Consider the following 27,528-nt stretch of genomic DNA (forward strand, 5'->3'; position numbering starts at 1 on the left):
TTCTTTTTATTTAGCTACTGTGCTGGCTGCCTTTATGTAAAATGGTTTACATAGCTCACCTCTTTCCTGATTGACCTCTGGAACAGGTCTCCTATTAGTGCCTCCATTTGCAGAATGAGGTACTGAGAGGTTAGGACAATCTCAAGGTCCCCCTGACATTAAACTGGGATTAAACCCAGGGAGCGCAACACCAACATCATGGGCCTAAAAGTTACGAATGCTTGTTTAGAACAAGCAGCTGGAGAAATGCCTCTTTATCCTTCCTTCCTTCCTTCCTTCCTTCCTTCTGTCCTTCCTTCCTTCCCCCATTGAAGACTAGCAGCTCTTCTGCCTGTGTTCACACGCACGCAGGGCCTACCAGCTCACCTCTCCTGCCCATCACTCTCCGTCTCCATCTCACTAACATCCTGTTAACACCAGGAAGCAAAGAGATGCGGTGGAGATCCACGACACCATGGAATAGACCCATGTGTATGGGTATGGCCCATGACAATTCGATTCTGAGAAGTCTCTCGTAATAATGACCTCATTTCAAGTTAAAACAAAACAAAACAAATCCGCATGCTGACAAAAGGACACTTGACAGATGGGGACTGCGTGAATATGACAAACCTCTGTACAGGAAAAACACAGCATCATTTTTCAGAAAGAGGCACCCACCCTAAATGTAAGAACATTCCTTGTCAGCTATTTAACAGCTACTTAGTACCCAGAACATTCATTTTAGCATGAGTGTGGTGTTTCTGTCATTGCTACCATGTTTCCGATCATACAGAATGACAGTGTGGCCTAACTCCAGGTCTGGTCTCTTTAGTCCTCCTCAGGCCTTTGCCCAACACTTCCTCACCATTGTCTGTGTTCAGTGATACCTTAACTTTTTTTTTTTTTTTTTTTTATTAACTTGAGTATTTCTTATATACATTTCGAGTGTTATTCCCTTTCCTGGTTTCCGGGCAAACATCCCCCTCCCCCTCCCCTTCCTTATGGGTGTTCCCCTCCCCACCCTCCCCCCATTGCCGCCCTCCCCCAACAGTCTAGTTCACTGGGGTTCAGTCTTAGCAGGACCAAGGGCTTCTCCTTCCACTGGTGCTCTTACTAGGATATTCATTGCTACCTATGAGGTCAGAGTCCAGGGTCAGTCCATGTATAGTCTTTAGGTAGTGGCTTAGTCCCTGGAAGCTCTGGTTGCTTGGCATTGTTGTACATATGGGGTCTCGAGCCCCTTCAAGCTCTTCCACTTCTTTCTCTGATTCCTTCAACGGGGGTCCTATTCTCAGTTCAGTGGTTTGCTGCTGGCATTCGCCTCTGTATTTGCTGTATTCTGGCTGTGTCTCTCAGGAGCGATCTACATCCGGCTCCTGTCAGCCTGCACTTCTTTGCTTCATCCATCTTGTCTAATTGGGTGGCTGTATATGTATGGGCCACATGTGGGGCAGGCTCTGAATGGGTGTTCCTTCAGTCTCTGTTTTAATCTTTGCCTCTCTCTTCCCTGCCAAGGGTATTCTTGTTCCCCTTTTAAAGAAGGAGTGAAGCATTCACATTTTGATCATCCGTCTTGAGTTTCATTTGTTCTAGGCATCTAGGGTAATTCAAGAATGACACCTTAACTTTTGCTCTCACATTTGGTCTCTAACTTGTATCTTCAGGGTCATCCGTCATTAGTCTAGAATTACCACCAGGCTCCCTCCCTCTCTCCCCAGCCCCTCTCTTTGTGGTTCCTTGCTATGTAGTCCCAGCTTGCTGGCCCCAAACTCTCAGAGATCCTCTTGCCACTGCTTCTCAACTGGGAAAACAGGTTACCACCACATCTAGCCTAACCATCGAACATAGGAAGCAAAACTGATACTGCTCCACCCAGGAGTGGATCCAATCAATAACTCTTGAAAAGGCCATGCTCTTCTCTCAAAGGCCTCTTGGGACCCACATGTCCTCATGTCTACACCATCATGGACTGCCTATGAAATCCAGGCTCAGCAGCAAAGGTTGTGACCACATGATCCTGGATGAGAAGGCACGTGTTATAGGAAACACAGGGTCTGTGCGGGCCAAAAGAGAACACACTTAGCCCTTCGCTAACCAAATCATCAGGCAGGCCTTCCCTCTAGCCCACGGGTGAACAGCTGGTTTCCTTGTGAAGCCTCACACCGTCAGAGTCCACTCGCTTGAGAAGCACTCACACTTGAGGACGAGCACTTTAAAAGTTCTCTGACTGGGGAGTGGGTGGCAATCTCGCTGGTATCATTTCATAACCAGCATTTCCCTCTCAGGCATTTATCTCTGTTTCTCTGCCTCTTGGTTTACTTTTCCTGCTTTTCAGCTGGGCTTCACTCTCAACTGTCTATATTTGACTCCTAAAAGTGCCTGTCCAAATGACTGGGGATTACTATTCCTAGGCCTTTCAAACACTCCACACCCAGAGGCTATTGAGTGAGCCAGCCCAGGATCCTATGCTACTGGGTGCTTGGGAACCAGCTCAAACCCTGAGTGCGATCGAATTGCTGTCCTGTAAACCATGCTCTTCTGCGTCTCAACACATCCCCCACTTTCCATCCTCTGAGTGTTTCCACTTCCAGATCTCACTCAAAGACCCACCCCAATACACATGCACATGCACACATGCATGCACACACACTCAAGCATGCATGCACAGACACACATACATACATGCGCTCCCGTGAGCGTGCACACACACACACACACACACACACACACACACACACACACACCTTTCCCATCTGAAACTAACCACTGGTTCTGCATGGTTTTAAGGATCAGTGCCTACCAATTACCCCAGAATCTAGAAAGATCCCCCAAATCTACCATGGCATTCGCAAAGATTGAACTCCCAAGAAACTGGCAGCCTAGTCATGGGGTTTTCCAAAAGTCAGAAACTTTACAATTTGACTTCTTCCTCCCAGGCCAAGTGGCTTCCTCTTTACTGCTACTCCAAGCTCCCTCTTCCTTCACCCAATCTTTGTTTCCTCCAGCCCGCCTTTTGCTAGACAGTGCTCCGGAAGGGCCCCTGGACATCTCCACACCCCTGGCTGCCATCCAGTAATACTCACTTCAGGGGGTCATGGGCCTCATCAGTATATACCATTCATGACAGATCACTTACAATCAGATAAACCTTCCCAAGTAGCTACTTGCTGCTCATAGGACCAGTGTTTGTTAATCTGGTTGTTGTGAAATCCTGTAGCAAGTTTATGCTGGATAATAAATAGTCTCTCTAGTTCATGTCCATATTTATTTAATAATTACCTTCTATAAAAGTACACTATCTGGGGAAGCTTCAGGGCACGAGGTGGCTAATATAACCCCCACTCCACTAAGTGCACATTTTTACTGTCTGTCTAAACTCTCCCTCTTAAGGAGGTATAAGGCTGAGCTTAAGCCTGAGGGTCACATCTCTGCTCTTGACCACCATATCTGTTCCTGGTGGTCTGTTGGAGCACCTTGGAGCCAAGCCTAGCTGTAGGAGCCAGCACTTAATAGGTCACCCGAGGCAAAGATTTTATGTTAATGTTATGTCATACCTACTTGCTTCATTGTATACTTTTCCCTTGTAAACAGATTGCTTATTGCCAACTCCTCCCGAGAGATGGGTCAACTTCATTACTCTGCTGCAGACCCCACAGGTAACCGCTGGATGAATCCTGTAACCCTGGCAACAGATCCCTGCGGACATGCCCTGTCCTAAAACTTAAGCAACCATATATATCTCCTTCTTGTCAAAATATAGGAAGATGAGATCACTGGTCCACTGGGTTCTGTAATTAGGCTCTGTTTGCCCACTGCTTCCTGTGGCTGGTAGAGTAATACCAATGTGCTCCACGCCACTTAGGGGATCATAGTGAGTATCTCCAATCTCTCCCCTGTACTCCCACCCACAGGCTCACCTCATCCTACCACCCACTGGGCCACTAATTGGTGCACTGACTGTTAGATGCTACAACATTAGATCCTGCTTCTCCTCCACCTCCAATCATTGAGTCAGCTGAGGCTTTCTCTCAATGTGTGTCTGTTCTCTGTACCTTCCTTTCTCCATCTCTGCCAGAATGGCTGGTTAGTCTCTGCTCACTGGGAAGCTTTGCTCTAGAATTAGCATTTTCAGAAGTCCTTTTCAGAAGCCATTATCAGTGCCCATTCATGGGAAAAGCAAACCAAGTCATAACCAATATCTAGTCAAAACCAATACAGCTCTTCAAGATCACCAAGCTCAATCATTTGCTCTGAATGACATTTTCTTCCTCAGGGAATCTAATTAGCTCCTCAAAACTAGAACATTGACCCCTCGCCTTAAACACATTCTAGCCTATCAGAGAGTCTTTCCAGGTAGTCATGTTGGGTTGGGTACAAACTCTAAGCCATGCTGGCCACTGGTCAGCAGTACGATCTATGGCAAGTTCCTTGTCTATTAAGTAAAAAGGACACTACAACTTTCTCCAAGGAAATTGCAACACATGAAAAACTGCTTAGCACCCCAGACAGCACACAGCGAGTGTAGTGGAAGTGGAGGTCAACCTTGTGAAGGGAAGAGTGGGATGGAGAGCAAGGTACCACAGGCTCCTATGCCTCCTTAAAGAGTCCTGATCTGCCGTCTGATCAACAATGGCTGCCGGAACACCAGTGACACAACAAAAGGAACTGTGGCCAGTGTGGAGGCTGTTTCTCCTGTATTCAGCAAAGTCCTAACCAGTGATCATGCCCCTTCCGCCTTCGGAGTAACAGCATCAGGCTGAGCTTTCTCTGGGCATAGTAACCGTATGGTAAGATATGCTTAGCTGAGGATTTAGAGGCCTGGGGATGGCTCAAGCATTGTATACAAGCTTCTGTGCTACACAGCAAACTCAGATCTGCACCCTGATGCTGGTCTCCAGAGTCTGATTCCCAGGACTCATCGCATGACTGCATTGCCTCTCCTGCCCTCATCTTCAGTCCTGTTCCTACACAAGAGTGCTTCATGAGTGGTAACCCTATTATTACTCATCTTCCTGTGGAGGAAACCTTGATCTTCCTAAGGCTACCACCATTTGGGTGGCCTTCAGAATCCCTTTGAAGTTGAACCTAACACAGGCATGAGAGTAACGTTCAGAGCCTGGCTTTACTGTCACAGCTTTATAGGAACTAATACATGGCCATTGCTTTATAACAGGGACCAGATAGCATCACAACAATACTGACAGCTGCAGTACTTGGAAAGTTTTATTGAGCACATAACCATCCACCAGGCAATGGAAGCTAGTGGTTGCTGGGAGTTCTTTTTCTTCAATGGTGTAGCTGCCCGTAAGTTGCCCGCACTCCTGTAAGTAACACCAGTTAAATTCACTGGTACTTGGAGCTGCACTTGGGTCGAATCACTTGTCTCTGTCATCACTGCCCTATCTGGGGCAGAGGAATCAGCAGAAGCTCACACAACAGCCTATGTTTTTATCCTAATGACATTTCAACTTGTTAAAATGGATACATCTGCTTCAAATACAGCAAGTACATCTTTATCGTTCTTCTTCTAACATACATGGACACCCGACAACTCTCGTACTTAGCCTTTTAACTTCTGTGTCAACCATTGACAACAACTGAAGGAGAACTGTGAATCTGGCCTCCCAGTTCCACCTGCATCCCTGGTTATACGAGCCTGAACTCCTATCCCTACAGTCATGAGGCCTGGCCTCAGACTAGCACACGTCTGTTACATAAGTATATTGCTGCCTTGCCCATTTGTTTCATGAAGGTGTCACATTCCAAGATGTCAAATTTTTGGAATGTGATAGACTCAAAGCTGATTAGAACTGGCTGTGTTTAGTTACTGATTGATTCATTCATTTCAGTCCAGCCTGCTCCTAACTAAATTCAGTGTTATTTGCTGAGACTCTGAAGAGTGAAAGTTTGCTAAAAGAGATAAACATTAGAAAAAGGGCTCTGTCATAACTTACATAAGCCAGAATGAGTAGGGTTAAGACATTCCACAACTCCATTTCTGCTAAAAATAATAATAATAATAATAATAATAATAATAATAATAATAATAATAATAATAATGCTGTCTCTGTGATAGCTAAAAGATTGCTCCAAAGTTAGGTATGTGAACATTTGAGGCAGGTACACAGAATCTTCTTTAACAAAACAAAACAAAACCCAACCTTGGCTACCTCATCCAACAGCCATTTCCAAACCTGGAAACATCCCATGAAGGAAGTGAAAAATCCAGCCAGTTACTTGAGCCTACTAAGGCATGGTTCCTGACAGGACAGCATTCCTGGACTCTTCCTACCATGTGTCCACAGGATCGCAGCACACTAGTAGTAATAACAAAAGCATAGCCAGGTATCCCTGGAGTGGTAAAGTCATTCCTGGTTGAGAACTACTTCCTTGGGGATCACTAGAGCTAAGATTATCTTGCTGTGACCTCCCTAACTCCCCCATCTCCACTGAATGTGTCATTAGCCTCTTTCCTCCCACCAAGCTCTGTACACCCTACCCCAGCTTATCACCTACCCTTCTCCAACTTCACCTGTGTCATAGGAATTTGTGATCAACAAAGATCTTAATCTCTTCCTGGATATAGCCCAGGGCTTGTGCATGCTAGGCAAACTGCCCCCCAATGGAAGCACTTCACAGCTTCCTTTACCTTCTTGTTCTAACCCCAACTATAAGATTCCTCCATCTTCCCACATGGTGTGGTGGTTTCCTTGTCCTTCCTCACATTTTCCTCATTGGCAATTTCAGTCCCTTTTCCCCCAGGTTCTCAAAAATTAGCTGGCCCCTGAGAGCAGTAGTTGGCAAAGTGCAACCAGTGAACTCAATTTGGCCTAAAATCTATTTTAGAGAACCTAGACATTAGTATATATTTTGCATTTATAATGGTCAGGGGGAAAAAGCACGGGGGATTAGTATTTTGTGACATCTAAGATTTACATGACAGCCATCACTGCCCTTTGGTACACGTGGCATTTAAGTCTAGATCCCCCATTCCTCAGCCAGCTGTCATTGTGCACACTTGCCAGGCGCTCTTCCGTGTTCTGAAAATACACACATGACTGAGAGCTAGATGGGACCGTGCGAGCACTGGTTGACTTGGTGAGTTTCAAAATTACCTCTGGAGAGTGGAATGTTGTGTGGAACTCACAGGATGGAAATCAGAGGTGCACACAGGGTCCTGTGCAATGTTTCCTGCCAGAAACACTGAAGACTGAGCAGAAGGAGACCTATTGTGTGTTGAGAGCAAGCACCTGGTTGAACAGGGCCGTGTTTGGATAGGTAAATTAAGGTCGGAGACTCTGGTAGCAAGCAGGAAATGTGTGGGTAGACTAGGGGCTCAAGAAAGAAAGAGCAGAGCCTGTTCCCTCCACTAGGTTCCTGCTTTAAGCTAGACAAACATCAAGAATGTTTTAGTCCTTCAGCTGACTATACATGGTAGCAATTTGAATGAGATACACTGCTGGACTTTGTTCATTTCTGCTAATTAGATGACCCCAAATAATTTTCTCAATAGTAAATTAAAATGCTTTGATCTTTCTGCCTATAATCAAATCTGCAAAAACAAAATATGAAGATGAAATTCATTATGATATATATATTGCATGAAAAAGTGTCAGGTAACAGATGATCAATAAAGTCTACCTTATTGGGCCAATGGCCAGTGTAGAAGCCATGGCATGGTAATAGGAGTTCAGGGTCACATTATTATTACTAAAATGATAGCAGTAACCTGGCAGGCTTATGTCTGTAAGGAAAATTGATGTTGTTTCCTTTTAAATTCTTCTTGAATATTTCTATGTACCTCAGTAAAGACATGCCCATATGAAGACCAATTCTTTTTCTAAAGAGTCTGAAGGGTAAGTCCTGTTCAGTGCAAATGTTTAAGATGAAAAGTAGCTCTGAACACTGAGAGCCAAGAGTTGAGTTTAACTCATCGTGCAGCCCATCCCCTACTTCTGCACCCAAGGCAAAGCCCACCATACCTGCTGTCTGGTACTTATCGCACGCAGTTCAAGAAGGTCTTTATGAGAACTAAACTCAAATGATGTGAGCGGAGAGTTCCACACACCTTTCCAACACCATGAATCTCCTCCTGACCTCTCACAGTTCTGTCTTTTCCAATGTGCTGGCATCATTTGTGTCACAGAAGGATAAAACCCAGCCTCTAGCCCTCCCATGTGGCATCTACAGGAACCTTACTACAGAGAAGAATCAAGTATGTGTAGGGAGTTCACAGCCTTGCCTCCCGGGCCACCAGGGCGGCTTGACACAAAGGACTGCTTGATTCTAAAGTCCTATTTAGAGTGCACAGATGCTAAGCAGGTGTCTCTACTAAGCACAGGGAGAGCATTTCCCATTTTCTTTCTCGCCATCCTTTCCTGCTTTGTACCATTGCTTTGAGGAGAATTGCACCATGGCCTACCACCCCGGATTCCCTCCAACGGGCTCTGTGGAAAGTTATTTCAAAGTTACAAGACTGTCCAATATCTTCTCTTCTCACATTTCCTCTAATCTCTACAAACTGGAAAGTACTTTTCCCAAATGCTACTAAATTTATATATTTATGTGTGTGTCTCGCACAATGAAATATGCATACTTCTTGGATAGAACAAAACAAGCAATGTTCAGAGCGGTGTCTGTGTCCTCTCCCTACCCCAGATTCAATTCCTGCTGAGCCTAGAACCTGGAGACTATGAGCTGCTCCCAGGTTGATCCCCTGCACCAACTTACCAGAAGATGTGGTCACTCAAACACACAACAGAAGAACCCTTGAAAAGAAGAAGAGGAAGAACAAGGCCAGAAACAAGCACACCATGAATCAGTGAAGAACCAACAAGGTGGACAAGGCTAGCCTCTCGTCTGCCTTCAGCATCTCCACTGGCTTTAAATTGTCTTCAGCTACTGTGTACATTTTCCTCAACCTCCTCTGAGTCAATTTCCCAAAGCCCTAGCTAGGGTCAGTACTGGGTAAGTGCTTCAGGTGCACTGTGGCTCAGCTCTGAATGAGTTTCTTCAAGGTCCTGGGTCACAAAGTGTAATGCTCATGGTAAACCTTGATAACTTTAATCTATTTAGAAGTTTGGGACTTTCACTAAGTAGAGCTGGTCATACAAACACAGAAACATGACCTCTGGGGTCATTACATAGAAAGGGACCATGCCTCTCAAACCAGGTCCTCCTCCTGCTTTCTGGTTAGCAGGCAAACAGAGGATGGCCTGCTGCATGCCCATGCAACATGAGTACCACACTGCCTGAGCTATGTCTTGGTGATAGAGATGGTGGGCTAGTCTCTCTGCGATGGGGTTGAGAGGAACCCATTCATTCTTGATGATTGACTTCTAAAGGCTGTCCAATGTATTCTGGGTTATCCTTTCCTTTGCCATGCAGTCAGGTAGGCTAAATTTGACTCACACATATTTCCAGCATGAGAGAGAATGGTGGAGCCCTTGATACTGATTGAACATACCTTGCATCTGACCTCAGCAGCAAATGAATAGGGTACCTCTGAGGTCCATTATTATTCCAGCGACTGGACAGCATCCACTTGGATGTCTCGGGGCCTGAGAAACCAGGCCATCCTTCTACTGTTTTCCCCAGAGTCATTCCAGGCTCCCACAAGTACCATCAAGCTTCCTTTTTTGAGCCCATAATAATTTCTCATAGGTCTATGGGTACCCCCTCTTCCTATCTACCTCATTCTCTTTCCCCCAGCTTAGATAGAGGCTCACAAAGATAAAGATCATATATCAGTCATGTACATATATATGTATCCTTATACCTTGGAATGGTCCTGACCTATAATGGACATTCAATAAAAATGTTTACTGAGTGAGTAAATGCTGAAATGAGTCTGTGCTGAATAAAAGAGATGTCTTTAAATTTTCATGTTTATTCTACATATCTAAACCCAATCTGTATGTGTCTATATTACCTTACATTTCTGTGTGGCATACCACTAATTTCTAGGCCATGGCTTTGGACTTAGATTTTGCTGTTTGGAAAATACTAGATGAGTTTAGTAAGATTGAGTCTATGCTTGCCATCAGGAGCAGCTTAGATGGACTTTAAAGGTCCCTCCCTGAGGGAGGGTTAGTGGTAGAGGAGAGGCAGGAAGCAAGACCAGGAGGCCCTACCATCTAATGGGGAGGGAAATGGTGGTCAGTACCTGTGTGACCTTTCTCCCTTTTCCCACCACCAGGGTTAGGCTTACTTTTCACAGAGGTCTCGAACTTGGCTGGGTCTGAAGGCAGGAACCGTCTGGGAGCAGGGGCTGGTGGGAGCAGACAGTGGGCTTTTGATATTCTGGATTGAGTGTCTACGGCTCCTTCTGCGGTCAAGGCCTTGTTGCTCGCCCACAGTGCCACCAGAACACATGCTGGCCCTCCTCCGGTCCCGGTGCCCACTGGGAGGTGGTTCGGCGGTCTCATCACCATCTTCATGCCTGAGTGCCACCTGGAAAGGCAGAGTGCATCAGCCAAGTCAAACTTGATTGCTTTTCTCAGGCCTTGACCGTGACTGTACACCACCTCTGAGTGACTTAAAACTGCTTTTGTTTGTTTCCCTACATTGCAGACCTTTGCTCCATCTCAAAGTACCCTCACATGCGTCCAGAAATCAAGCTCAACCTGCGATTGCACACTGTCTGTCACTATGGATTCTATGAACCAAATATGTGAAATTGTCAGAAATCTAAATGTTTTCATCAGATTTTCATCACCGTGGTTAAATCCCCGAGAAAGCCAACTTAAAAAGGACAGATTTGCTTTGGCTCATGGTGTTAAATGGTTTGGGTGTGTTTGGTTCTATGGAAAGACAGTGACGTCACAGGGTAAGACCATGGTGGAAGCAATCTGTTCACACCCTAGTACCCAGGAACCAGTGAGCCAGATCCCCGCTGCATGACATTTAGTAAACAAAGCCAAGCTGCTCATCCATGGTAGCCAGGATATAGACAGTGACACAAGAGTTTTCTACTTCTTTCACCCAGACTCTTCCTTCTTGTTACCACCACTTAACACTACAACCAAACTATGTGTCCATCCGTGGTTTAAATTGTCCCTCATGTTAAAGACCAAACCAGCTCATAGTGACTTGATCCAATTGAAGCTCTAGAAGACACTTCCTGTGTAAATCGCAGCACTAATAAGGAACTTACACCCATACTTCCTCTTGCCTGACCATCATTTCCTGTCCTGCCTTGACTCTTCTCCATACTAGAAGGCAGAGGCTTTCCTGAGGCCTCCTGGGTTCCACACCTGAACATTCCTGAGATGCCTTTCCCAAAGAGGATGCTCATGTACTGTATGTTTCCAGAAGCCTACTTAACAGTGGCTCTGCTCTGGGGTAACTTTCGATGCCTGGGGTTGGAGCTTGCACATACTGCAACAGAGACGTTGAAAAGAAAGCTCTCTCCTTATTGTTGAGCAGACCTTTGTGTGCATGTGGCTCTGCCACTACCGAAGTAGATGTGCCTAGTAGCATGTCACATACTCTCTGGTCCCTTGGTAAGAATAGCTGTACTTGTGAGGATATCAAGGGTGAGAGTGTGTGTGGATGGTGCTTAAGCAGTGACGGATGCTCTCCTCTGACCCAAGCACAGAGTAGTAGTCAGGAAGCTCCCATTCCCTCCCATTACACAGAACCACTAGGTTAGGCAACCTGTGGACCAGGCTCAGCTAAGCCCAGTAGCTTGCTAGGCCAAGCAACTGTGGAACACATGATCCCACGTATGCCCAAATGTGTACGTTTTCTTGGTTTGAAGATGCTTACACCTTGATCCTGCCCAGTGAGAGAATGAAGAATACAGAGATGATAGAGAGCTGGGAGTGCTGTATGGTTTCATATTCCCAGGACAGCAAAGCAGACTTCTACAAAAGCAATGGCCTGACATTGCCACCTATGCTCCCCTGACAGGGAGAGCCTGGCTAGGGTCAGCAGCCCAGCCGTCCTGTCAAAGTTCAGGGGATGCTGTCAGTACAGAGGACACGCAGCTGATGAACAACAGGTCATCTACCGTCACCCTTCACCCCTCACCTCCTATTTCTTCCACCCACGACTTTAGATAAGATGGCTTTAGTGTGGCCTTTTTAAGCAAAAGATATATTTTATAACGAGTGCTCAGATATTATGACAATGATTTGAAATCTTTTGGTCATTTTATTCCCCTGCAGTTCATTCTCAGGCAGTGTTAAAAGGGCAAAACCTGATGAGTTCACCTAAGGGCTCATCCTTGCAAAATCTCTCTGGAAATTCCCATTCTTATGAATCCCGTCTGGAAGCTCAAGCATTAAAAATGAAGTTCAATGTGTGACAAGTCACAGTTGTCATCTCGGCTTTTAAAACTCTAAGTGGCACTGTGTGGGCAAGTTTGAGAATGACAGTCCTAGTCAATGGCAGTGTTCTGAGCATTCTGGTGTATCCCCCGTTTCTGACAGAACGCTCTTAGACCATCTGAACTCCCCCTGACCCAAGTATTCACTCTGTTTCTTATTAAGCACACATTTGCAGCAATACGAAGGGTCTAAAGCACGGTTCAGCTATTTCGAATTCTTTGTCTAACCTCAAAGGTCCAAAGATCAAGTGACATTCCACTCGCAGTGCCTTCCCGAGAAGCACAGTGTGCAAGGGCCTCTTTCATTGCCCCGTGTCAAGGAAAGGGGAGGTGACCAGAAAGTTCATGTAAAGAAAAGAATCTGAGGAAGTTATCCAGGCATTGCTGTGATGTACAAGTCACTAGGGGAACTTCTCAAATTCAGGTCCATGTCACAGCATTGGTCACAGGGGGAAGGGAGAGGGAAGGAGGAGAGGGAGGAGAGGGAGGAGAGGGAGAAGGAGGAAGAGGAGGAGGGTGAAGGAGAGGGAGAGGAGGAGGGGAGGAGAAGGGAGAAGGGGAGGAGGAAGGGAGAGGAGGAAGAGGTGGTGGTGGAGTGGTACAGTCAGGTGTGGTGGTACAGCCTGTAATCCCAGCAACATGGGTGCTGAGGCAGGAGTATTCGGAGTACAAGGCCAGACCCTGTTGCAAGTAACAAGAAGAGGAATTATGCTCAGTTGCTATAAGACCTCTGATGCCTTTGATTCTAATTCTTTGAAGTAAATACCCAGAGGTGGGTGGTTTCAATGCCAGTCTTTGCATAGTATTTTAAGCCTCCTTTACTGTGGAGACTTCAGACAGATGTAAGAGACAGGAATGAGTGCGAATGGTGTGACACGTATATCACACACACACGTATATCACACAGCAGTGTACCAGTTACCAACGCAGACTCAATATTCCTCATCAACATCTCACTTCTGCCCTCAATCTCATGACCAATTTTTCAATGAGATATCTAAGATTATATCATTATCATCTGTAAATATTATATATATATACCCCTAAAAAAATTGCTAAAACCACAACCACTACATTATTGTCCCACTTAACATAACTTCTTAATATGATCAATATTAATTTTTGGTGGAATGCTCTAGGGAGAGAACTCTGGGCCTGTTCCATGCATGCTAAACACATGCTCCATGCACGAGCTACACTAATGGCTGTATAGTATTCCGTCTCTAGTTGCTTACACACTACCCTGGCTCATCCCCTCCCACCTAGACTTAGGTGTTACCTTAGTTAGGGCTTTACTCCTGTGAACAGACACCATGACCAAGGCAACCCTTATAAGGACAACATTTAATTGGAGATGGATTACAAGTTCAGAGGTTTAATCCATTATTATCAAGGTGGAAACATGGTGGCATCCAGGCAGGCATGGAGCATGAGTTGCTGAGAGTTCTAGTCTATATCTTCATCTGAAGGCTACTAGGAGAAGACTGGCTTCCAGGAAGTTAGGACTGAGGTATTAAACCCATGCCCACAGTGAACACACCTACTCCAACAAGGCCATACCTCCTAATAGTGCCACTCCTTGGCCCAAGCAAATACAAACCATCATAGCTGTGAAACTTGCTTTGAGCTACTCAAACATTTTGGAGCTCAAAAGCAGTACCACTTCTCTGAACTTTTATCTTTATGTGGTTGTGACCCATGACAGACAGCTATCTTAGGAACAGATAGGACCCTCTTTCAAGCTGCTGTCTCACGCCTACACAGTTGAGCTAAGCCGTTAGGTGAGGTGCATGTCAGGGCCATGACAAGACACTGTGTGATAGCAGGCTGTGGCCACAACAACACAGTGTTATAGACACTCACACTTTGCTTCCTTATCTGCATCTCTCCCTACACTGAGGCTAGGTTTGGCCATATGACTTGCTTCGCTCAATAGGCCATCAGCAAACATGGCACCAAGCCTGGAAGCATTTGTGCAGGTCTTGTTTTTCACAAATACTGAAGTGGGATCACGCGTGGTCTAGACAAATCAGGACCAGATGGTCAAGGCTGAGTGGTACCTTCCAGGCACAGTAAGGCCACCAGGTAGCTGAACCAAATGAAAGTATCTTAGTTAAGCCAAACCGAATTCCTGATTCCAACCAGAAAGATCGGTGACTTTTGTTTTTACCTGTCTATGATGGTGTGCTTGTTATACACCAGGAGATCAAAAGTTAACACATCTGATCTGACAAAAGATTTTTTTATTTGGGCCATTTTTGCAATTGAAAAAAATAACACGTGGCTATAAATTTTCAATAAACTTAATTAAACATGGATCAAATCACCTTTCTGAAATGGAATTAAATTACACAAAACTAGGCCTGTCCCAGAAAGCCCAAGACATGTGGCCACCAGACATCCTGCCCTAGTAGGAAGCACTCTAGAAGTCTACCCAAGATCTCTGCAGGCACTTGAAAAATTCAGTCTTTTTGAGGGAAGTATTGGCTCTGTATGTAGATTCTTCTTGCTTTCCTTGTGCATATTTAAAGTTGGCTGCCTAGGACAGCAAATGTTTTCTAAAAGAGCATTCATTAACTTTCAGATAGGAATGAGGACCCAGACTCTGTCTGCCACCTAAAATATTTGGTTGTCACCCTGAGTTATAACTTGGGCATCAGAATAAACCATACCCTTCTTCAGCCCCACCTTTGGCAATACTATCACACGAATGTGTGAGGTTTGCAGGAGACGGTCATCTAAGCTCTTAAGGAACTTCAAGCAGCTGTGCTGGGCTCTTGCATTTGAAAGAGGCATGGAGCATAGGATTTAGGGTTGCTCAAAATGACAGACAGAATTGTCACGAGAACTTCTAGACAGAGGCATGGATTCCAGAAACATTTGCTTTTGAACAGTGGGGGACTGGGAACAAGTAATAGAAGCCCCTTGCCAACAAGGCTTCATAATGACAGGTCAGAGAGATTGCCAGCGGGAGATTAGAGGAAAAGAAGGCTGAGGAAAGAGGAGAGGAGGGTAAAGGCTCCTCAAGTGACCTAGTTTCTACATCTAGGGAGCAGGAAGGTGAGTGCAGTTGAACACCAAAGGCACCTAAGGTAGAGGCTGGGGCCATGTGAAAGCCTACCACAGGCAGACCATGAAATGGGGAGTCAGCAAGCCCCAGCACTGAGCAATCCTTGAGAGCTTTGCTTCCATGGGAACCACATCTGCGGATGAGCATAGGGAAGGACCTCTCTCACATCCTTCCAGTGCTGCTACTTCCCCATGTTAGACAATCACTTGTACTGAATGATAACACAGAACAACAGGGAAGCCCAGTGTTCCTTTTACATCCATCCTGACCAGAAAGCTGATTCCAGAACGCTGGTAGAATGCAGATGTATCCAGAAACAAAACAAAACAAGATTCTAACAGTGTCTCCTCTGTCCTGATATGCCTGACAATGTTTGTAAACAGAAGCTTCCGAATATGAGCCTAGAAATTTTGCCAACTCTTCCTACAATTTAAATACTGTCATATTTGTGTTTTAAATGCTATCATGTAGTATAAAGATAACTAAGAGCATTTCATGTTAAATTTCGCTATTTTTCCTTGTGATATACTGTCATAAACAGAAAAACACTGTAATAAGGTGAGAGAGAACACATTGGAAAGCGCAATGTTGTGGGACATCATTAAAGTACTGTTTTCTGTTGTAGGAATGCTGGTCTGCACCTGAAATCCCAATACGTGGGAGATACAGCCAGGATGATTTGGTCATCCTTGACTACATGTGGAATCTGAGGCTAGCCTGGGCTACACGAGACTCCACCTTCAAAATGGGAAATGAGTTTTTCCCAAAAATACCCATGAATTCCACTTCACAGTACACATTCAGCTGAATGGCTCTTTCCTCTCCTACTCCTTCTCTCTCTCTCTCCCTACCCAACCCCCACCCCTCACTCTCACTCTTCCTTTCCCCCTCCCCTCCCCTCCCCTTCCCCCTTCTTCTCCTTCCACCTTTTCGACCCTGCCTCCTGCCTCTCTATGTGATTTCTCCTTGAGTAGAGGTGCTAACAACATAGTACATGTTCTTCAATACAGAATAGTTCCCAGATTCCTCTGTGTCAAAGGTTCTTAAACCCAACCATATATTGGGATCTCCTGGAAGGCTTGTGGAGACAAGACTGCTAGCCCCATTCTCAAGAGTTTCCAATTTAGAGATCTGGGTTGGGACCAAAAGCTTACATTTCTAGAAAATTCCCCATGGGATGGGAGCCCCTGTACCACACTTAGAAGCCTAGTCTGGAGGACATGTGATTCACCCTTTGACCTTCGCTGATGCTGTGGATGACTTACAAATAGAACACTCTGTTACCTCATAGATATTAAACTGCTCCAGCAAGTCCAGGTCCGTCCCTTTCCTGTTCAAGTGCCTTTGGGACACAGCAGCAATGCCCAGCTCCTCCAGGCAGTCTACTACGTCATAGAAGGTGTCTTGATCTGGCAGTCCTGCCAGTGTCTACAAGAGAAGAACGGGGAATGTCACAAGGCAATGAAAACATGTTTATATGGTAGCTGGTGGCTGTAGTTATAAAAACTTACAATAGCACAAAACACAAGACAAATTCATTCAATGAGGAAATTTCCTGAGTGGGAGCAGAGTGAACACAGGACTCTTGCTCCTGAGGTACCATGCAGTAGGAGTCCTTGCAATCCAGTGGGAGCTGGATTCTCCTGTGGGTGAGTTATTACACTCATGATTAGGCTGGCTAGGGCAAAGGATTTTACAGGTATCATCAAGGTACCACATCAGACAGTCTTCCATAGTGAGTGGGTAAATCCTTTAAAAGAGGGCCATAAGTCTCTCCTGAGCTCAGACTGGTTTGGAAGAAAGAGCAAGACACAAGAAGTTGAAGCACTGTGTAGAAAAGAATTTAGCAGACATCCACAAAAGGCTGCTGGAGTCCATCCTGGTCAACCCCTTGATTGTAGCCTTGTGAGTCCCCTGAGCAGACAACCCAGTAAGGACTTGTCTGGACTCCAACCCCTTGGGAACTGTGAGATGATAAATGTGCATTTCTCCAAGCAGCTAAGCCTGTGGGGTCTGTCACGTGCCAGTGGAAATTTAATATACTCCTAGATTTGAAATTCCTGTTAGACTCAATATAAGTGAGAGTTTAAATTTAATTAGAGTCTCTTCCACTGAAGTTCAGCAGAGTGTCTCTCTAGTTCTTGAAATTTTGTGAAACACAAGGAATTTCAAAGCAGCTACCAAGAGCTAAGAAGACAAGTTAACTTGGGCAGGATAACCAGACTTTGCTTCTGAGTTCTATGTCTCCCAAAGAAAGATGCTATCTCAGCCAGGTCCTGGTCAGAACAGGAGCAGCCTTGGGAGTTACTGCAAGCTCCTCGTCTTACATGTGAGAATGATGAAGGAGCAGGGATACGAGAAACTTCACAGATGACCAAAAATTACTGAAGACCAAAGTGAAGGCCCACTCAGAGCCTGAGCTCAGTCTCCACACACCCCCACGTTCCACACAGGTTATTCCAGCCTGGACTGCAGCAGTGTCCAGTCAGACACTGCTCTAAGTCCCTATTCATTCCACTGCCTTTGTATTTCTAAGAAGACAACTTATAGTTCAAATTTATTTTCAATGTGTTAGCTTGTCATGTTGCCATGGACCAACCCTTTCATAGGGATCATCTCACAACCCCAATTTCTCTGACAACTTCTATCAACATGTCTTTATTTATATGCTAAATAATGGACCTTAGCTTTTTATGCTGACCAAATAAGACACAACTCATGTGGCTGAGGTCAGAGACATGATCATCTCCATCACTCAGGAGACTCCAAAAGGACACCTCATAACAGGTCATTACTTGGAAGCTACAAGAGACATTCACACATGTGGACAGATGTGGCAGCACACCCTGTGCCTGCCATAGTGGCCGTGAACTGGACTTTAGCTGAGAACTACCAACTAAGACACTGCCACCACTACCACCAGCACCACACCCTCCTTCCCTACCTGGCATGCCCTCACAGACTCTATTGCTACCACTCTCAGTCTTGGGTTTTATAAAAGCTCTAACATTGAGTAAAGGTCAAAGAAGCGGTGCTAATGCTAGGCAGGAGCATGGAGGACAACTGGACAACTCAAAATGCCTACTGACTACAGAGGAGGCAATTCAAGGGAGCCAGACCAGTTGGACTTAAAACCTCCTGCATAGAAGTGTGGGGCCCACCAGTGACTCAAAGATTCTCCAATCTCCTTGACTCCACTCTCTCCCTGCTCTCTCTGCCTTCTTTATTCACCCAGCTCCCATTTCTAGAGTCAATAGGGAGTATGTGTGTGTCTGTCTGTCTGTGTGTGTGTGTGTCTGTGTGTCTGTCTGTGTGTGTGTGTGATCTATGAAGGCCAGAGGATTTTGGGTCCGATGCTTTCCTCAATGCCTTTCTGACTTAACCTTTGAGACAGGGTCTCTCACTGAGCTTGGGGCTCACTAATTCAGTGAGGCTAGCTGGACAAGGAGGTTCAGGAGTCTACCTGTCTCACTGCCATCAACCTGGCTCTACAAGGGTGTTAGGGAACCCACACAGGTCTTCCTGCCCTGTGGCAGGCACATTACTGACAAAGCCATCTCCCTGACCATACATGTGCTTTTTATACACAAAACCCCAGGGGGCTAAGCTAAAACTCTATAGCCAGTTCCTTTGTCTCCCGGAGTCAGTTGTTAAGTAACCAAAGAGCCAGTTCTCCGCAATAAGCAGATTTGAAGGCCTTTGCCAAGCAACAGGCCCCAAATTGACGTTGTAAGTAACCATTCTTAGTTCTGCCATGAAAAACTCGAGTTTGAGTTGAGCCCATGGCCCTCCAGTATTCATGCAGGCTGCAGTGGGACTGGGGCATTTACCCCTGTGCAAAAAGGTCCCAGACACAGAGTCACCTTTTCCAGACTCTAATATGCTCAGCTACCTCCACTCATCCCCACCTGGGCGTCTCCCAGTTCCACTGCCATGCTCATTGTTAAGATACCTACAGCTGGCGCAGACCATGGCATTGCCAGATTGTCCTGTTGGCAGGAGTTTCCTGAGGCTGTAGACGCCCCGCAGCTGCCTTGCATCTGGTGTTTGTTCCTCACCTCTGCTTTCTTTCAGACTGTCTTGCCAGGATCTGTCACTAACAATTCTTTATTGGCATTCATCAGAGACCAAACTCTGTCTTCAAGAAAATGTGTCTCTCCTTAGCTTTGCAGAAATAACTTGAGGGTAAAACTATCATGCAGGATAAAGCCAGTGTGCTAAAGCCCATGTTTCCAATGTCACCTGCCCCCAGTGTCACCTGTGGAGATTAAGAGTCATGACCTCAACTGCTTTCATGGGCAAAAGGGTAAGTCAGAAATTCCCAGTCTCCCTCAAAAGATATGGGTGACAATATGGGGAAGTATGCATACAGTACAATCATATATACCCCCAAAGGGGGTGAGTTATTAACATACACACACCTAAGCACACAAGTTTCTCAGACAGAAGGAAGCCGGCCTCAAAGGGTTACATACTACAAGACCCCAAAAGACAAGATTGTAGTAGTATAGAGAAAATCAGTGGTTGTCGAGGGTTTTTGATAAAGGGTTATGATGTCTATAAAAGCTGAAGGGAAAAAAACCATTTTAATGTATAAAGTAATAAAATCAAATATTTAAAAACAGTCATCTACTTAGCCTGAAGCTCATCTGTATCGGCTAGTTTTGTGTGTCAACTTGACACAAGCTGGAGTTATCACAGAAAAAGGAGCCTCAGTTGTGGAAATGTCTTCATGAGACCCAGCTGTAAGGTATTTTCTCAATTAGTGATCAAGGCGGGGAGGACCCAGCCCATTGTGGGTAGCACTGTCCCTGGACTGGTGGTCTTGGGTTCTATAAGAGAGCAAGCTGAGCAAGCCAGGGAAAGCAAGCCAGTAAGAAACATCCCTCCATGGCCTCTGCATCAGCTCCTGCTTCCTGACCTGCTTGAGTTCCAGTCCTGACTTCCTTTGGTGATGAACAGCAACATGGAAATGTAAGCTGAATAAACCCTTTCCTCCCCAACTTGCTTCTTGGTCGTGATGTTTGTGCAGGAATAGAAACCTTGACTAAGACACCATGTGATTAACTATACCAAGGCCCCAGTGAAGCAGTATCTCTTCCCAGAGCTCCCTGGAGTCCTACCCTTACTTTCCCCATCCACCTCATCTCATTCTCTGAGGCGACCAGTGCATGAGCCCCCATTCCAAGCAAGTGGCTCTTCCTAGGAGAATGTGGCAGAGGAAGGTACAGTCTCACTTTAGCATCTGCCTTCCCTAAATTCTTTCCAAGACATGGGTAGAAATATGGAAATCTAGAGGGTTTGCTTGATGTCTCTGGAAAAAAAAACAAAGCACACTGATCTTGAACCCAAGGTGGGCTAGGGTTTGCTGCCTTTGTTTTATCAAGGAAATGTCAGTTTTTAAATTCCATGTTATTATACCACTGTTTATTTTGATGAAATTGATTCTGGTTAGAAACCACCCAACTTGGAATATAATTTCTCAGACTTTAGAATATGTATTTTCCCCCAGACTCACATTAACATTTCGTTTGCTACTCTGGTAGATTGGTGCATCTGACTCACTGGGGCCATAAACGTGACTGTAATTCAATAAAGCAAAATGAACTCTGTGTAGCAGTGGTTTGTGGGCTTTTCCAGGAACAGTTGTATCTGGAATGACCTCTCCCAGGACCTTCTCATTGGTAAAGAACTATCCTAGTTTGCTTTTCTGATGCTGTGATAAGACACTGACCAAAAGCAACTTAGGGGCTGAATGGCCCTATGTGGCTTACACTTTCAGGTCATAGTCAATCACTAGGGAAATCTGGGACAGGAACCCAGGCAGAAAATGAAGCAGAAACCACAGAGGAATCCTGTTTGATAGACTGTTCTCTGACTCACGTTCAGCTTTTTTGGGGGTGGGGTATGGGGGAGGTCCATAGCCTAGGTCCAATTGGCTAGAGAATGGTGCTGCCCACAGTAGGCGGGGCCCTCCCATATCAATGCCCTATCAAGACTATCCCCTCACAAACATGGTCACAGGCCAATTTGATCAAGGAAATTTTCATTTGAGGTTTCCTATTACCAGGTCACTCTAAAGTATGTCAAATCGGCCGTAAAAACTAATCAGGAATAGACATGGATAAGGCCTGTTAGGAGTTCCTGGCTGGGAGGGAGCTGTGACTGCATGAATTGATGGGTTTATTAGAACTGTAGTGATCTGGAGGGGATGAAATGTTATAAGTCCAGAGGCTGATTACCCTATCTTGGCCAGCTTTAGCCCCCTCTCCCCAAAATATCCATTCTTTGCCCACCTCTGTCTCAGAACTAATAGAATAATAGACAAAAACTAGTAGACAAAAATCTTTTAAAATCTATTAACATAACACACCACTAACTTCCACCAACTCAAAAGTTAAGTGAGTCTTCAGATAGCATCTGAGGCCTTTAGAACCCCTTCCCCCATCTGGCCATAACCATCTCTCTGATAGGTAACCACCTCTCTGATATTCCCACCAATATATCTTAAACTTGCCTTGATTGATGACTTTCTTTGTTTTGAAAAACTATAAAATTTCACGAAGCGGTTTCCACTGTGGAACATGTAATGTGAATTAACCCGAATCTGTGTTGAGGTTAATCACAGTCACTCAAGTTTGGCTGTCAAACAAACTCTTATTCCTTCTAAGGTGAGAACTGCCCTTCTGTAGACAGCAGGAGAGGCAGAAAAGAAGGAGCGAGAGAGGAGCCTCTGGTCTGTGCCAGGCCATGTCCAGCAGAGGGTGAGCTTTGCCAGTGACTGGCCGTAGAGTACCCACGTGCTGCTGCGGTACAGAAAGTGGCCACAGTCTCTGCCGATGAGATAAAGTCGAGCCGTACAGCAATGGGCAAGATGAAATGCTCACTTTCTGTTCTACAGAGCAAGGTTATTGACTGAGCAGGACAACAAAGAAATAAACTTCATTTTCAAAAACCAACAAAAACATGCTTCAAATCACATAGCAAGGGAATCTGATGAACTGACTTAAAAATAAGGCAGAGTCCTTACGATCATCCATCCAAAACATGACTTCCTGTCATGACCACCGAACAGTGACCTCTGCGCTCAGCAGCAAATACTTAATTTAAGAAGTAAATATCAGGGTTGGAGAGATGTCATACAGTTAAGAGCACTGCCTGCCCATCTAGAGCGCCTGGGTTCAGTTCTCAGCACCCACATGAAGCTCACAGACATCTGTTACTCCAGTGCCAGCGGACAATCTTTTAGTCTCCATGGGCATCAGGAATGCACATGCTGGACAGACAGACATACATGCAGACAAAACTCCCATAAAATAAAAGTCAAAATAAACCTTAAGAAGAAAGAAACAAATGCACGGGGGCTAGAGCAATTGCTGCTCTTCCAGAGGACCCGAGTTCAGTTCCCAACACCACATCAGGTTGCTTACAACTGCCTATATCCAGCTGCAGGGGATATGATGCCTCTTTCTGGCCTGTGAGGGTACCTGCTCACAAATGTGAATACCTACACACCTCAAGAATAAATAAATCTAAAGGAGGAGGAGGAGTGGAATAGCAAATGTAACAAGCAGGTGTAATGGCTCACACCGTAATATTCAGGATGCAGAGGCAGGAGCATCACTGTGAGTTCAAGGACAGTCTGCTCTACACATTGAGTTCTAGCCAGGACTGCATTGGGAAGACCCTGTTGGGTTGAATATGTCTTCAGTTCATTAGGAGAAACAAGTCTCCAGTTATATTCCAGCAAAAGATTCTGGAACCTTCGAAGGCCTTTCTCCCCAACACTGTAGTTGCCTCTGTGGATTCACAGACAACAGTCTAAAGACAATCCTCAGGGTGGGTGACAATGATGCTTGGGATCATTGATAGGTGTGACAATCTGAATGAAGGGACATTAGGAGCAAGACAGCCTGCTCGGGGTCACCATGGGAACCAATGCCACCACGTCAGCAGACAACCTCAACGGACTGTGACTGTCCTATAAGATGATGACCAGCGAGGGATGTGATAGAAGCAACAAGAGTACAGGTGTGAGGCCATGACAACAGAAATGGATGGACTTGGTCTCCACATTCCTCACCTTTGCCCAGGACTTAGAATTAACAAGCAAGAAAACTTGTGTCTTCTGGACTTGTGAATCATTTCTTCCAAGTAAAGGTGCTAATTCTAAAGGGGAAATGTCATTATGGGTGAGTCTCGGTATGAAATGTCCTCCTACTATTCTTGCTATTACCTTCCAATCACTGCAGTGGGGACCACATGGTGTAGCTCACGAGGTACACTTTACATTTCCGCATGGTATCAGTTTCTACAGCTGCCGTAACTAGCTACCATGAGCTAGGTGTCTTAACGAGTCAGAATTTTATGATCTGAAATTAAGGTGTCAGCAGGGCTATGTTTTCTGTACCAGCTTCACAGAGTGATCCTTCATTGACTAGTTGGTTTGTTGACAACTTTAGTCTTTGCTGGCCCACAGAGCACCATTTTAACCTCTGCCTCTGTCTTCATGTGGCTGTTTTCCCTGGCTGTGTTCACACTGTCTTCCCCTGCCCCTCTTTTTCTCTTTCCTTCTTGTTATAACATCAATCATATCTGATTAGAGTTTGTCCTGAGTTACATCTGAGCTACCGCTTTATATGGGCTGGGATTTAAGGCTTCAACCCCTATTTTTTGACGGTGAGGGCTCACAATCTAGAACAACATTAACCAACCTTGTTCACTAGAGTCATTGCATAAACCAAGAGTTCCGTGTCAACTCCGTCTTTTTCCTCCAAGATTTCCATGATGTTGGACCAGGGTTTGACACCTACAAATAAAGCAAAGATCATTAAGAAAAGTAATTCAACAACACACATTATTCCAATCACACTGAAGTTCATCAAGGATTCCTACCCCAGGGATGGAAATGGTCTTTTAGTCATTGCATGTGTAAATGTGGACACATCTTTTAGCTGGGCTTGTGCCATCCTCCAATGAATACACTATCCCATCTCATGTTTCATTATTAGTATTCATAACAATTTCCTTTATACTAAATATATAATTTTAATGTCTGTTCATGTGCACACCTTTGGGAGGCAGACTTCACTGACTAGAAAAACCTTTCATAAGTACTTGCTGAAAGTTCACCAGTGCACACCAAACAAGGTATTAAGACCTATATTTACTCTATTAGTTCCAAGCAATAACAGTCACACAGCTTTCTAGCAAACATCTAGAGCAAAGAATACCATCTCTAATCCATCAGGGCACAGATATTGTCTGGGCATCATTCAGGCACAGAGTCTGGTAGATAACTACCTCTGATGGGTTTAGGATCTAATGGAGTAGTTAGATGAAAGCTCAAATACAGGCACCAGCAGAGAGCCAGCATCTGGGAAGTAAGAGGAATATTTACAGCTAAGGCTATGACAGCAAGATGGATGTGGTGAGGATGGCTTGGGACAAAAGGTTTCTCTCCAAGTGAGCCAAGCTACTGAAAGCTCATGAGCCTCTCTCCAGTCTCTAGGAGAAATGTGAAAACATTTCACATTCAAGACCACGAGGTCAAGGGGAAGGTCACAAAGAAGGAAACAATCTTTGGCACAGTTCCATGTCTGAGATAAACACTAGGAGAGATGGATGCACTGGCTTACCCTTGGGTCAATAGGCTGGAATGTGAACCTTTCTCTGTGTGATTCCTCTATAAATTATCTCAAAAGGATATTACTTATTTTTTTTGTGTGATAAAGTAAATTCACAAAGAACCTAAACAAGGCAGTTTCCAAACGTTGGTCCTTGGATGGGTTGTGTCGAGGCTGACCTTGGCCTTGAAATAAACATTTCCCAAAGGCAGAGGCGATATCATTCATGTTCATCTCTGCACTTTCAGTAACAATGCCTGTGCTACATAGCACAGAGTCAATAAAATGCCTGAGAACAGTAATGATTTCCGAGAGAGCGTTTAGCATGTGAAGATGGAACGGCTTTACAGGAACGAGAGGGAAGATGCACATGGTGAGAAAAGAAAGAAGTCAGAAGGGCTAAAGAGTAGGGTTTCTACAGGACATGACACACAGAGATTAATCCCACACATAGACGTCTCTCCCAGTGGGTGACCCTGCTCTCACCCTTTAGCTGAGTTGTCCAGCCAGTTAGAATCAAATGACCTTCCTCCTGTCTTTTTAAACTCTGAACACACAGACATGCTCTCCCTCCTACTACCTACTGAGTTATCTCCTGATATTTATCATCAAACGCCTTTGCAGTTAGCACCAGGGTAGAGTTGTTCTTCAAGCAACCAACAGAGACAGCCCTTGGTCCCACAGTGCCAAGGAGTTCAATGCCTGTGTTTCTACTGGGGTACCAACAACTATAGAGATCTCAGCAGATAGCTAAAAGAAGAACCATGCTAGGAGAATTCACTGAAGCACTGTGTCTGGGAGAAAACACTGCAGCCACTAGTTTCTAATTTTTCTGGTGCTTCCGGACTCAGAACTACTTACTCATTGTTTACTTTGAATCCAACATGACTTGTGAGGCCTGAGGAAGGCAAAGCCAAGCAACAGAGTTAGGTAGCTGAGAGAGAAGGAAAGAATCTCACTCTTAAACACACATGTGAGCATGCACGCACAGATACACAGACACACAGGTGCACAGGCACGCGCGCGCGCACACACACACACACACACACACACACACTTTTTTATTCTAACCCCCAAAGTAAAAGTATAGCAGACTAGGCCAAATGAGGCATTTAAAATGTTCATAAACTCTCTGCTCTTCCCTGCTCCAGAGGCAGCCACATCTTCTCGTGCAGTGCCAGCCTCGTCTCATAGACAAGATGGTGAAGGTCGGTGTGAACGGATTTGGCTGTATTGGGCACCTGGTTACCAGGGCTGCCTTCAGCTCTGCAACTGGCAAAGTGGACATTGTTGCCATCAACGACCCCTTCATTGACCTCAACTACATGGTCTACATGTTCCAGTATGACTCCATCCATGGCAAGTTCAACGGCACAGTCAAGGCTGAGATTGGGAAGCTTGTCGTCAACGGGAAGCCCATCACCATCTTCCAGGAGCGAGATCCCGCTAACATCAAATGGGGTGATGCTGGTGCTGAGTATGTCGTGGAATCTACTGGCATCTTCACCACCATGGAGAAGGCTGGGGCTCAACTAAAGGGTGGGGCCAAAAGTGTCATCATCTCTGCCCCTTCAGCTGATGCCCCCATTGTTTGTGATAGGTGTGAACCATGAGAAATATGACAACTCCCTCAAGATTGTCAGTAATGCATCCTGCACTACCAACTGCTAACCCCCACCCCCACCCCCGCTGGCCAAGGTCATACATGACAACTTTGGCATCATGGAAGGGCTCATGACCACAGCCTATGCCATCACTGCCACTCAGAAAACTGTGGATGGCCCCTCTGGAAAGCTGTGGCATGATGGCCGTGGGGCAGCCCAGAACATCATCCCTGCATCCACTGGTGCTGCCAAGGCTGTGGGCAAGGTCATCCCAGAGCTGAATGGGAAATTCACGGGCATGGCCTTCCGTGTTCCTATCCCCAATGTATCCATTGTGGATCTGACATGCCACCTGGAGAAATCTGTCATGTATGATGACATCAAGGAGGTGGTGAAACAGGTGTCCGAGGGCCCACTAAAGGGCATCCTGGGCTACACTGAGGACCAGGTTGTCTCCTGCGACTTCAACAGCAACTCCCACTCTTCCACCTTTGATGCTGGGGCTGGCATTGCTCTCAACGACAACTTTGTAACACTCATTTCCTGGTATGACAATGAATACGGCTACAGCAATAGGGTGTTGGACCTCATGGCCTACATGACCTCTAAGGAGTAAGAAACCCTGGACCACCCAGCCTAGCAAGGATACTGAGAGCAAGAGAGAGGCCCTCAGTTGCTGAGGAGTCCCCATCCCAACTCAGCCCCCAACACTGAGCGTCTCCCTCACAATTCCATCCCAGACCCCATAATAACAGGAGGGGCCTAGGGAGCCCTCTCTTCTCTCTTGAATACCATCGATAAAGTCCGCTGCACCCAAAATAAAAAATAAAATGTTCATATATTCATAAATATTAATTACTACCTATGATGCACTTTTTGTTTGTATGTTTTGCAGTAATGAGGTTGAATTCAGGG

At 45.4% G+C, this 27,528-nt stretch overlaps 1 protein-coding gene across 1 annotated transcript in view; it reads right to left on the reverse strand.

Annotated features, from left to right (window-relative positions):
- Positions 1 to 27,528, reverse strand: part of Fhod3 (formin homology 2 domain containing 3) — a 235,943-nt gene that overhangs the window by 116,571 nt on the left and 91,844 nt on the right. The window contains exons 5-7 of the mRNA XM_032885556.1: positions 24,098 to 24,192; positions 16,668 to 16,811; positions 10,193 to 10,434 (exon numbers count right to left, since the gene is read on the reverse strand). Coding sequence (XP_032741447.1) covers positions 10,193 to 10,434; positions 16,668 to 16,811; positions 24,098 to 24,192 — 481 coding nt within the window. The remainder of the gene's footprint in view (positions 1 to 10,192; positions 10,435 to 16,667; positions 16,812 to 24,097; positions 24,193 to 27,528) is intronic.

This window comes from Rattus rattus, chromosome 15 (genome assembly GCF_011064425.1).
Source record: "Rattus rattus isolate New Zealand chromosome 15, Rrattus_CSIRO_v1, whole genome shotgun sequence".
Taxonomy (NCBI): domain Eukaryota; kingdom Metazoa; phylum Chordata; class Mammalia; order Rodentia; family Muridae; genus Rattus; species Rattus rattus.